This window comes from Maniola jurtina, chromosome Z, assembly GCF_905333055.1.
Source record: "Maniola jurtina chromosome Z, ilManJurt1.1, whole genome shotgun sequence".
Classification (NCBI taxonomy): Eukaryota; Metazoa; Arthropoda; class Insecta; order Lepidoptera; family Nymphalidae; genus Maniola; species Maniola jurtina.
Window position 1 is genome coordinate 9552231 of NC_060058.1, and position 13529 is coordinate 9565759.

At 34.9% G+C, this 13529-nt stretch overlaps 1 protein-coding gene across 8 annotated transcripts in view; it reads right to left on the reverse strand.

Annotated features, from left to right (window-relative positions):
- Positions 1-1188: 1188 nt before the first annotated feature.
- LOC123880307 (protein phosphatase 1 regulatory subunit 12A) overlaps positions 1189-13529 on the reverse strand; it is a 49898-nt gene continuing 37557 nt past the window's right edge. For 5 of the 8 annotated variants that reach the window (XM_045928354.1, XM_045928363.1, XM_045928360.1 and 2 more), the window contains 4 exons: positions 11720-11875; positions 9016-9105; positions 8094-8192; positions 1189-3841 (listed from right to left, as the gene is read on the reverse strand). In XM_045928354.1, the coding sequence (XP_045784310.1) occupies positions 8094-8192; positions 9016-9105; positions 11720-11875 (345 nt within the window). In that variant the 3' untranslated portion in view covers positions 1189-3841. The remainder of the gene's footprint in view (positions 3842-8093; positions 8193-9015; positions 9106-11719; positions 11876-13529) is intronic. The other 3 variants (XM_045928355.1, XM_045928357.1, XM_045928356.1) reach the window with 3 other exon arrangements.

Here is a 13529-nt window from a genome sequence, read left to right on the forward strand (position 1 = left end):
GTTACTAGGTATTTATATCGAATACTTTTCTGAAAATAATAGTAATAAAAAAAAGTATTCTAAAGCTAAATGTGCTACATTCTTATCCAGATATTCCCGCTTTTAATTTGTTTTGTGCCAAAAAAAGTTATTATAATCGACATATCCTGAATTTTGTTAGCTAAAGATATATATGTATTTTAAAAGCTTTTATTTGACTTGCAGTGTATGTACATATATATATAGCTAACTATGTTTGGTCGGGTGGAATCTTGCTACTCAATTTTGAAGCAGGTATCTCCAGCCAATTGAGCTGAAATTTTCTACAATTAGTTTGGATGACAATGCTTGATTAGCTGTTTGGCGGTATTCTAAATCCAACATGACGGACTAGTTATTTTTAAAGCACTAAAAAATTATGGGTATCAAATGAAAGGGCTTGCTGAGAATACTAATGCGTAGTATGGATAGTATTTTCTATAAAGTCACAAAATTTAATATAAACATTAAAAGTAAATAAGAGTACCTACTCAAATGTCGCGACAAGCTTTTATATTATCATATAAATTATGTAATGACGTTATAAGTTGATAGTAAAAGTTTCAATGGAAAAGTTCACTTAATTTTTTTAAGCTGGTTGCTTGTTTTTAAAATGATTTTTCTTTTAATTTATTGTGAGACAGATGAGTTTCTGAATGCATCTCACACCCACTTAAAAAAATACGTGTTTTTCCGGGCCAATCTTCGAAACAGCTTTCATATGAGATTCGTTGGGATGTAGAGCACCATGGCTAAAGAAGCTATAAGAGCACTATGGCTAAAGAAGCTATACTTTTACTTCCTCCAAAAATGTAAAATTATTTCAATTTAATCGAAGTCAGACGACGTATAGTAACATTTAGCATTCAGTTTAAAGGCTATAACTTTACTTATTTGCCTCAGAATCCATGTTATTTAAGCAAATAAATTCCTTAAAAAGGTGAAAGCAATTTAACCTGACTAGAAAGTGTAAATTTGTTGTTAAATGGAAGCCCAGTGACCAATAAAGTATATAATGGCCCTAATAAGAACCACCGTCATTAACGAATTCAAAGTGTACTCATAAGGCACTTTCGGAAATGCCGACTTACTAGTTGTGACCTATCTTTGAAATTCACAAGTATAAATTCTAACCTACAAAAGGAAAAAATAAAATAAAAACAAAGCAAATCAGACATTGAACATAATATTTATTTTAAACCAAATAAATTATTTAAACCAAAAAAGCTCATTATACATTACAGAAGTGCAAGTTATGGTACGAGTACGAATAGTTGTGATAAATTACTAACAATCTAACTTGCACTACGATAATAAACACTAACCAATCGCACATTACATTTACCATATATTCATTACATTATTTATAAATCAATATATTCTTCCTAATATTAAAGTTCATACTCTTGATCAAAGGTTTAGTAAGAGATTATATCACATTTCCAATTTATTATTTCGCAACTATTGCTTACAAAACAAGCTATACATATAATCTATCAATATATATCAGAAATTCGAGATATATATGTATTAACTAGTAATAATTGTAACGCCTTCAATCTTCATGCTATCTATAAAAGTTTTATTTAATGCTATTCTACTTTACACTTATATATCTTTAGGAATATATCAATACAAAGGCTATTTTGGGAACAGCTTGATATGAAATACATTAATTGTGATGTAACCTCGCATATGGCAGAAATAAACTTGAAAAACATGCAATTAGATCGCATAAAATAAACATCCATTACTAATAACAAAATTATTTAAGTACTAACAGCCACGCTATGTTTTGAGAAGACAGGCATAAGTTGTGATGAAAAATTATATCTTAGGGAGTACTGCCCCTTATATCTATCTCTACCTTATTTTACTCATGTCATTTATAACTATTAAAGGCTATAATTTAAGTTGTTCGTATTGTTTGTAAAATAAGATTTAAACAACTATATAAATTCACTATCATCAGCATACTGCGCGAAGGTGGCGCAGCAAGGGAACAAATCCAAAACAAATACATTATGCAAACTATTGCACACACAATATTAACTAAACAAAAGAGTTTTCAATTCACAAAATTGACTAAATTGTTCGTTATAAACAGTTGGAGACTTCGTTAATAATAATTCCATCAAAACAAAATTAATACATCTCTACATGCGACAATTGATGTACAGAATCCCTCTAACAAAAGTGCACAAAAATAACGGCCCGTATAAGTAATTATACTGCGCGAAGGCAGCTCAATCAGAATCATTAATTAATCAAAATCAAAACAAATAAATTATAGTACAATATGAATTAAACAATCGATTTTTCAATTCAAAAAAAATTAAGTTTACTAAAGTAAGTAATGTTTATATAAAAAAAATAACAACAACTCTCGCATGCATTGCTCTAATTGTAAAGAATAACATAATGTAATACAGAATGCATTTAATAAAACTGCATTCAAAATAACCGCTTGTATAAGTATTTATACTAGCAGCCAGAAGACAAGTCATTCATTGGTCATTATTTCATTTCATATTCGTATCTCAAAACAAATAAATTATAGTACAAGAGTACAATATGAATTATAGTATATTTAACTAAAGGTTTTTCAATCACAGGTTATTAAATTTAGGTATTTTAACTGTAGGTTTTTCAATTCAAAAAAAATATTGAGTTATTCCTATTAAACCATTGCAGTATTAATAAAAAATAATCAAAATTAACATTTTAATAATGTTCTATTGTTATGTATGTATAATAATATATCTCTACATGCAAAGACTAACATAATGAAATGCAGAATGCATTTAAAAAAACTGCATTCAAAATAACCGCTTGTATAAGTATTTATACCGCGCGAAGGCACCGCAGCCAGAAGACAAGTCATTAATTGATATCATTTCATATTCATTCTCAAAACAACTAAATTTGAACAATAGTTCTAATATATTAATTATGCAATACTTTTTTGTGATAAATTTTTCACTATAAACAATTTTAGAATTAATGAATACAGCGCGACAAGCATCTTTTGGCGCGTGGCTAGAATCGGAACTAACGTTTCGTTCCGAGCCTCCGTATACTTACTCGTAACTTCACGATATATCCTGTACAGATACGGCATTAATGTGTCTGCATCTAATAGCTATACTTAGCACGAGGTAAGTATAGTATTAGAGCAGGTAAACGATAGGTTTCAAATGTGTGACCTATCAAAGGTGTTTATTATTCAAGTCATTCAAGTGCCAAAAGATCCTTGTCGCACTGTAATAATGTTATATTTGTAAACAATAACATTATTATGTAATTGAAATAATATTAATATAATAATATTATTTCTTTTAATTTTATTTTTGTAAACATATTTTATAAATATGCTAAGAATGAGATATTAAATTAATGAGAGAATGTTAAAGTGTATGATAATTTAAATTAAATAAAGTTCGAAAAATTTGAACAATAAATAAATAATAAAGCGCATAACAAGTCGGTTTATGATCTTACACATATTGTCAGCAGCGTTGCATACGCGCGGAATATTTGTATATGATTTAATGATTTGATTTAATTTTTTATATTGCAACAAATAATTGCAATTTATATAACAGTGCAACCAAAAGGTTTGCGTGACTACAAATTGGACTACATCTCATTCTGTATTATCAAGGTTCCCAACGGTATATACAAACTATTTATTTTAGGAAACGAGTGTACATAAACTACTACTATGTCCCAACACTCACTTAGAGAGTTTGCTGATCACTCGTATTAGCGCGCCATTCTCATCTTTCAACCGCTGGTTCTCAGCCTGCAGTGTTTGCTGATGCTGTAAACATAAATCACAGTACTTAAGCAACACAAAGCGTTATGGTCGATATTTTTGATGACAAAGATTAAAGTTAAAACAATATTTAATAATAGCCGTTAAAGTTTGTGATTCAACTGGCAATTTATAGGACCAGCGCGTATCCATTGAACGGCAAAGCACAGAAATAATCCGTACCATTATAGCAACGAAATCTCTACCGTGGTAGGCGTTGCATATTTACTATACCACACGCGTTTTCAATTCGATTGTAGCTCCGTAATTTTAGCTATTGGAGCCAGCCAATCACGTTAGCGACCTGTTTCGTACGAGTATGATACACCGTAAAACCCTATCATAAAAATTATAAATAGTACGAACTATCATCAGTCTGTTGAGAATTAAACATACATGAAAGTTCAATGTTTTGTCGCTCTGTACAAATGCATCTCGCATTGTACAAAAATCATAAAATATGCTAAATTTACGTACCTATACGTATATCACCAATAATTATAAAATTGTAACCAAACGAATTCCGTACCTTAAATAAAATTTGAAAATTTTAATTTTAATTTGGTCGGAGCTACATCATCGACATATCTTTATCTTTGCTTGTCCATACTATTATTATAAATGCATAAGTGTGTCTGTCTATCCTTTTCGCGGTTCAATCACTGAACCAATCTTGACTTTTATAGAAAAGAAACATCCTGAAGACGGACACATGATACATTTTATCCTGGAAAATCAAAGAGTTCCCTCGGAATTTCAATATTCATGTCCGATGAATTAGTTAAATAAATAAAAAATAAAATATTTAGACTGATATTGAATATTATATAATATCTGAGAGGTGATTCATACATATTTTGTCAAATAAAAATAATATAATTTAATTAAAAGGACTAAGGAGCAGTGACAGCTTGTTTTCTGAGTCTGAGAGAGTCTGACAAATAGAGGGCAATAGGCAGGTCAGGCTCCTTACCGCCCCCCCCCCCCCCCCCCAGTCAAACCCCTTTTTACCCATATAATTTAATGTGGCAATGGCAACGTTGCTAACTTTTCTATTTGGAAAAGATTAGGTGTGAAGTGTTAGGCTAGGTCCACATTTGCGTCATTTTGCGCATCGTTAAGGACTTCGATACGCTGTCATAATACGGCTAGTAATTCTAAATAGGCTCAGATGAGTATTCAAACTACGATTAAAACATTTTTAATGGATGTATACTCGATATTATATAATATCAAAATGATACATGCGAATCCAGTCTTGTGTTCGTTTGATCAAAATTGGACATTCATGCAACACCCTGGACAACACTACGGGCACAAGTTTTCAGATAAGTTATTAGAGGCCATTATCTCGCTTTTGCGTACATTTAATGAGCATACATTTTACGCACTATACTGCATTTATTGGAGTCAAAAATGTATTGGAAAAAACATCGTGACAAGTAAGTAATAAATAATAATAATAAATAATAAATATATGTGCTTACAGAATCGTATGTACAAATTTAGTCTACGTATGGATTTACCTACTATTTTTCTTACTATCCAAGTTTAGTTCAAACTTCTAAAAAAATGGTATTTGTCAATTTTAAAACTCTCGGGTAATTATTAAACAAGCAATGACATAACAACATTATCTGGTGAAACACGAAAGTGGGCAGACTACGCGTAACAGATCGCCGAGGGTAGTCGTACCTAAGTGCTGATTCTCTATGACATCAAAATTGTATTTTTAGGGGTCCGTACCTCAAAAGGAAAAAACGGAACCCTTATAGTTTTCTCCTAACTTTAAAGTACGATGTAAAATTCTTGTATCTGTCAAAATTAATGTTATGAAATGAATTTCGCGGTTATTGTGAACGAATTAGCCATAGCACATGTTACTCGGCTTTCATTGCCTTTACCACCACCACCACCACCACCTTTCTCACTACCATATCTGACGACATAATAACTACTAGTTTCATGCAATCCGCTCTGTGTCACATCCATTTTATAAAACAATTTCAGCATTACCCTCGGTTCTCACGAAATAGACGGCTGAGACTCGCTCGGGAGCAAACACGCCCCGTTCAGAGGCTATTTTTGCCCCACTTGCTCATTTCTCTTGACTTCATCGTTTTGCATTTTTAATTGGTCCTGCTCGGGCGATTTCGTTTTTTTTTCTTTTCTCCAACATGATCCGTTTTCGCTTAGGCATTTTGCGATTAATAGCTCCAAAAACCAAAGTTAGAATTCCACTCGACTAGCACCACCCGGTGCTCACTCATTTTAAGCTCTCACTGACTTCAATTCAATGCTTCACTCTTCGCACTATTCAATGCAATAGGTGTGAATTCAATTTTTAATTCACACTTGTATATTGCATATAGTGCAACGATAGACGTTGGGGCCCCAAGATGTTAGAATAGTGAGCACAGACCGTGAAGAGCAGCGTTAAGGTGGATGCGACGGGTCTGCCCGCGAAATCAATTTAATTTGGTTTTTCGCAATTTGTAAACTAATACGACAAAGTAGGCTTATGGCACTTAAATTGCACCAATGAAAGTAAAGGGTCCAATTTAAGAAATCAGCTCTAGTATCGACAAATTTGTGAGTTATAGTCGATACTAGAGCTAATATCTTAATCTGGACCCTATGAAGTAAAGATTTTTATATAAACCTGTGAGGATGATACTGCCATTGGCGCAATTAAAATGCCATAAGCCTACGTTGTCGTTTTAGTTTACAAATTACAAAAAACCAAATTAAATTTGAATTTCGCGGGCAGACCCGAGACCCGTCTCATGCCCCGCAAAGATACTATGTGCACAGACGACATCAAAGGAATCGCAGGGAACCGCAGGATGGAGACGGCAACAAGACCGTGGCGTATGGAAATGCCTACAAGAGACCTATATCCAGCAGTCTATCGATTGATAATCATGATGTTGATGACGAATTATAATAAAGTAAGACCAATGATCTGACTCACTGTAGTAATACCTAGTTATTTCCTTGTCTCCCAAATAATAGGGATGATGACTACTAGTCAACTCAGCGACTTTTTATCAAACGTCAAAACAGTCGCTTAGTATGGGAGCTCGTATGAAATACACAGATGTGACGTCATAACATTTGACGAAATTTTTTAGTTAAATCGATAATTCAAAATGGTTAGCAAACTTTAAACTACCAGCAATGTGGATTTTATGAATTTTGGAAGACCCTCTATTTAATAATAATTGCTAAGAAATAATTTATTTTTGACCTAGGCATCATCCCCATTTCTGGGACAAAAGTTCAGTGGTTATTTCGTTCAAGGCACACGGCTACGATTTCAATGTCATAGAGAATCAGGACCCTTGTTAGACACGTATCACACATGCTCGCCATAGCACACGGTTAGAGTGTTGCGTCGTGACGCGCGGGACACAGAGTGGCGCAGTTGAAAACCCCCCAACACAAGTTTAGCTCAAACAATGTGATACAATTATTATTTAATAATCACTCAAATACCATAATCCCTCGCTATTAATTAACCATCCGATGATACAGCACAGGACTTTTTTCATGTGACAAATAATTTTTGTCACATGAAAAAAGTCCTTTTCTAATCTTAGAATAGACATAATAAATTGATATATATTTCCTAAACGTTATTTACTATTTTAGTACAGTGTCTTATTTCAAGCAGCGACGCACGCTTTACGTGCTAACCCAGTGTACAAGCACGCTACAAATGTGTCACGAAGACTATTAGAGTCAGCAAATAAATCTTAACAAATGGGAATAGGGATTATATTCTCAATTAATGTGTATTTTTTCTGTAATGAATGAATCTGTGTATTTTTTCTTTATGTTTTAGTTTCTTTGTTGTATTGTTTCAAATAAATAATTAAATAATTAATATACTATGGCGCTTGGAAAGAACAGACTTTGCTACTTCGCACAACGCGACGCTTGAATAGAGACACATACACATTTCGAAGTTGGAAATGTATATTGCTACCTATATTCCGTACCGTGTGAGCAAACCCATTCAGAGCATGTGCGTCCACTTGGTTACCACAGGAAAAACGTGCGTCGCTTCATGTGAAATAAAAGTACTATAAAGTAATGTAAAAGTAATTAAATCACCCAACAATGTATTGCGCGTGACTAAATCTACTGTGTAGTAAATAAACTAAGCCATTAGGATAAGAAAACTTAATCTGAGATGTTCCCCACTACGCCGCAAAGTGCCTCCACGGAGCGATGCTCAATTCAACACATTTACCTATTTGGCGGCAGAGTTGGTCAGTTTGCTGACGACCCGCGTTAGAGCACGGTTCTCTGCCCTCAGCCTTTCGTTCTCGGCTTTTAGTTTTTGCAATTGCTACAAAACGAACAGCAGCGTTACAACTCGTTACGTAATCTCGGGCGGCAATGTTTGCGCCATCTTGACGTCCGCCCTCTAAAGGTCTGACGCACATTAGAATCCTTAAATCTGTAATTGATCGGGATCAAAAGGCCAGAGACATAGCTCGGGTTCCGTGCAACCGATGTAAGTGTAATTTTGCTGTCGTTTAAATGCGCAAGAGAGACGACAGTCTATTTAGTTATCTTGTAAAGGACAACAGCCAAATTGGAACCGAACGATACTTGCTTAGTTTCACTTTTAATTAAATGGTGTCATGTTGAAGAGTTGATAAGATACATAAAAAGGAATTTGTATCATTAGATTTTTTACATAATTTACTAATAAACTGCGATTGGCAGATCATTGGTAAAACGGAACGGAAATTACTATTACAAATTAAATTTGACAGTAATTGACTTGATGACACAGACAGCTGGCAGTTTGATTCCTGATGGTGACAGCTCCACCAGTCCAGAGTATAGTAACGCGTTCAAGCACCACAATTAATCGATTTTCATATTTACATTAAAATATAATCTCACCAAACCTCCCTTTAGCCGGGAAAAGATAAAATCTAGAAATTAAGAAGAAACGAAAGTTTAGAAAGTGGCGGTCGTTCTTTACTCTATCAAACATGGGAAAATTTTTGCTTTTTTAATTTAATGTGCGTCCACCAAAACAGCCTTAAAGCCTTCAAATGATACATTTAGTATCTTAAATCTTTATTTCTTTTTATTGCATCTCTTCGTGTTTTATATTGTATAGTGTAGTGTGGTATTGTGTTTAAACATGTACTAACCCTTACCTTCAACTCTTCCTCCATTTCCGATAACTTCCTCTCCATTGCCCTCCTTTCTCGCTTTTCTATCTCGGACAGCGAATTCTGATTCTGGAAAGCACAAAAACATATCTTGTTATTCATGTGCGACGCTCTAAAATATTTTTTAAACAAGGTAAATAAATAAATAGCCATTTACTAATAATAACGAATAGTTGCTTAGACTATAACTTATATAATGTGAGAATTTTTGGCACCGACGGGTAAGTAAACCATCAATTGTGTTATCTTCAAAGTTGGGTCTCATGCGAACAGGATTTAGGATGTGTTTACCGTCACAAGAATAAAATTAGAATAGTTGTTCAATCCATGTTTATAGAGTTACAGGAGACCTAATGTTTTACCATTTTTTAGGGTTCCGTACCCAAAGGGTATTTATTAGGGTTTTGGCACAAATGATATTCAAATTTCACTGGTTTCACAATTTTTGATATGTAGTAAGTGTGCATTTGCAAAATATCTATAAAGAGAAACAAAAATCTCCGAGTATATTTAAGAAGCCGGGGAACATAACGGTGTTCTAATTTTATCATAATTACACTTCTGATCATTGAACTTTGGCCCATTGAATACAAACCTGAGCTCATTTCTACGCAAAACGTCTTAAAACTGAATCCTAAGTTCGGACCTTCGCTCAACACAATACAATTATGGTAGTCTCAATGATTCCGTTTTTTGCTCCTCTAGTAAAATTTTATTTCGTGCAATTACCCCTGTTGCTAGCCAGCTCCGCATTTAACAAAGCAACTGAAGATTTCTCTTGAAATATACAAGCTTTCGCAGTTGTGCCAGCAAGTAGTATACGTATAAATCCTTATAATTGGTTGGTACGTTCGCATCAAAACAAATTTGACGAGCAGTTACACGATTAAAGATAAGCCAAATTCAAGCCAACCTGTCATGTGGGATCTGCGAATGTGATTAGTGGTTCGCAGTGGGCGGGGATTAGTCGAACGATTCAAAATAGGGACGCGTATGTATGACATGCGCTACAAGTGTCACGGTCGTGAGCCACGCGCCAAACATGTAATCGACTATTATTGTACCCGTCTATTGTTTAGTGACAGTTTACTAATATCACCAATTATTACAAGTTAATCACAAGACATTTCTTGTCTATGTGTTTAGTTTTATAAAAGGACACAAAGAACACTCTGTAGGGGGTCTTAAGCAAACGTATATTAATGTAATATGCGCTACAATAAAATAAACTGAAACATATTCCTGAGTTTCATTGGTCATCATCCCCGCAACCCCTCTAAAACTCTTAACATAGCAACGTTTATTCTTAAGAGTATTCTTTGTGTTTTTTTTTATATCCCAATCAAACCAGTCACTTAAGCTCTTAACTAAGATATGCTTCAGTATTCAGCGTTATTTTTTTTTTAGGTAAGTATCAAAATGAACTATTTTTAATTAATTATTATTATGCATTACAAATCTTATTTGTTAGTAGTAAAAACAACGTAAAAAATGTTACTCTCATTTTTACCTGATGTGACCCGGATCAGGTATTCGTTCTAAAGAACGATCTCTATATTGTAGTACACACTAGATGGGACATTCCAAATTAAAACTTTTGCGGACTACAACTTGTTTTGTCATACTATTTTTATCAACTTCATAGAACACGATCTTTGTTTGAAATGGCCCTTCTATAGATACTAATTTACTTCGTAATACTTCGTAAATGGTTCTAGATAATTCGAATGCATGGGGAAACTGGCTATTTACATAGAATTTCATAGAAAATCTTTCGCGAGCTTGCACAAATAAATTAAATCGCAGCGCAGTTCTTTCTAAACGCCAGTACCTAATACAGCTTGGCAAATTGCAAACATACTTAACTTGAAAACGTCCAATACTGTTATTTAATTGGGATGATGACTACTAGCCAAATCAGCAACTTTTTATCAAACGTTAAAACGCTTACTTTATAATATGGAAGCTTGTATGAAATACACAGTTGTGACGTCATAAACATTTGACGTAATTCATCGTCCTTTTTTCGTTAAATCGATAATTTAAAATGGTTAGCATACTTGAACTTGAAACTTTTGAAGACTGTATTTAATTAATTACTAAGAAATAATTATTTTTTGACATAAGCATCATCCCAATTGTATTAGGCCTAGTATTAAGGTGGATGCGACGGGCTTGTCCGCGAAATTCAAATTTAAATTGGTTTACCCTTTCAAGTAAAGATTTTTATATAAACCTGTGAGGATGATACTGCCATTGTCGCAATCAAAATATCATAAGCCTACATTGTCGTATTAGTTTACAAATTGCGAAAAACCACATTAAATTTGAATTTCGCGGGCAGGCCCGTCTCATGCCCCTTAAGGTAAAAATTTAGTATTAAGGTAAATACCATTTACTAAAATAATTAAACTAATATTTCAATTAGTGAAACAAATTCTAATTTTAAAACAAATGTTTTAAACTAACAAACTCAATTTTAAAAACTCGCACATATGAAATACAATAGCCATTTTTATCGACAGTGAAATAAGCAAAAAGAATTAGACACAATAGGTGCGTATTGATTTACAAGCGAATTCTAACAATAAATCAGTTCCCGGAAAGTATGTCATTTCATGTGATAATCGAATTTCTAAAAACCTACACAACAGTGAAAAATTAATCATTGTTTAGTTCATACCACTTGTGAGAGCCTCGTTATAGTTGAACGAGCGTCGCGCAACTGTTGCTCCGACGTCGTCAGCAACGCACGTAGACGGCGCACCTCACTTTGCGACGCCTCGTACAAGGCTTTGTAGTCACGCTCCTCGACGTCTTCCGTGCGTTCGCTGCCAGACTGTAATAAATAACATCCTTTAAAATATCATGCTGAAGAGTAAATTAGTGCCTGGTTTACACAGTGCGACCTAGCGTGCGAGCTGACTTGGTCAGTGCAGCAACTCGCACTGTTTATATCATAAAAGTTACTCGCACTTGCGAGTTGGACAGAAGTTCGTATCGGAGTTTTTTTTTTTTTTGTATTCACTCGCTTGCTCGCCTTCCCTCATGACTCATATCGTTCGGACACCTTCGGCAGTACCTCACCTGTTTAAGAAATTAAGTTTACTCGACATCGCTGTACTACTCCAGCACAACTCGCAAGAGACTAGGCAGCTACTCGCATCGTGAAAACAGCTAAGCAGCCGAGTCAAGCTACTAACATACGAGTAAATAATTCGAGCAACTTTCTGATGTCCAGTCAGCAGCTCGGACTGTGTAAACTACTCTTAAAGGTAGCACACACGGCTTCAAAGTTCATTCACAAGCACATCACACAGACTCGACTCCGACTTCACTCCGACTCAACTCGCAGTTAAGCACGGAAATGTGAGCTTTGTCTTGGAACCATAACCTACTTCTGGCTATCCAGTTTTAATGATACTTTTCTCTTGATTAATATACCTACTAAAGCCGAAAAATCGTTAACTTTTGTTGGTATGTATTTGCCTCTACTTTTTTACCAACTTTTTTTAGTTTTATTTATAAAATGATCTTGTGTTTGCTTGAAAATTCACATGGAAATAACATTGTATGTAAGTACGTATTAGTTTTCGAAATGAACATACACAATACCCATCTGAAGCAAGGGAGCTGAGACTCAACGAACGCGAGTTGAGCGACGCCACAGAGTCAAGATCAGTGAGAGAACGCGACCGCTCCTTGTTGAGATCACCACTTCGTTTCGTCGATCGCGATTTTCTTTCCGGTCGCACCGGTAGCTCCTCAGCCTCCGTTTCCGGCGATTTTTCTACGGGTGCTTTGACCGGTAGTGGCACAGGTTTCGGTTTAAAGTTTTTCTGACTAGCCACCAGTTTTTTATCAATTTTTTTCATCACAGGTGTCATTAAATTTAAGGATCCTAATGTAGCTCCACTTAAGTACACGCCACCGTAACCAGAACTGGTACCGCCGTATATGCCCATGTTCGGAGATCTACCTAAACCGACCGTATATGGATTACTATAATTTCGGTACGTCCCAGGACTATACAAATTTGAATAACTATTCGCATAAGGACTACTATACTGTCCGCCAATCATCGAACCGAACATGCTCGGTGAAGAGCCATAATGTGAGGTGAGACTGCGTGGCCGCGAAGAATATCTATCTTGTTTCCGACTCATCCTAGATCACATCACTATCGCGCTTTATACGACGGCATATACGAGCATTCGTCCCGCGGTTTGAAAACACACTGACCGTTTTCCGCGACTTATAAATCTACACAGAGTGAAAATATTGTTAACTCCCACGCTAAACACTGGTTCATGGATTCGCGAGAGCGAGACAACTGTGACGTATTGAAATAATCATACGAGAGGGCGATATTCAACAGAACACGTGAGGAAACCCAAATCATCACCTGTAAATATAACAAAACTATCGTAAGCGATGAAGCGCGAACTCGCGTCCTGATAGCGACTCAAGGACAGCGTCACAAATAAACATTA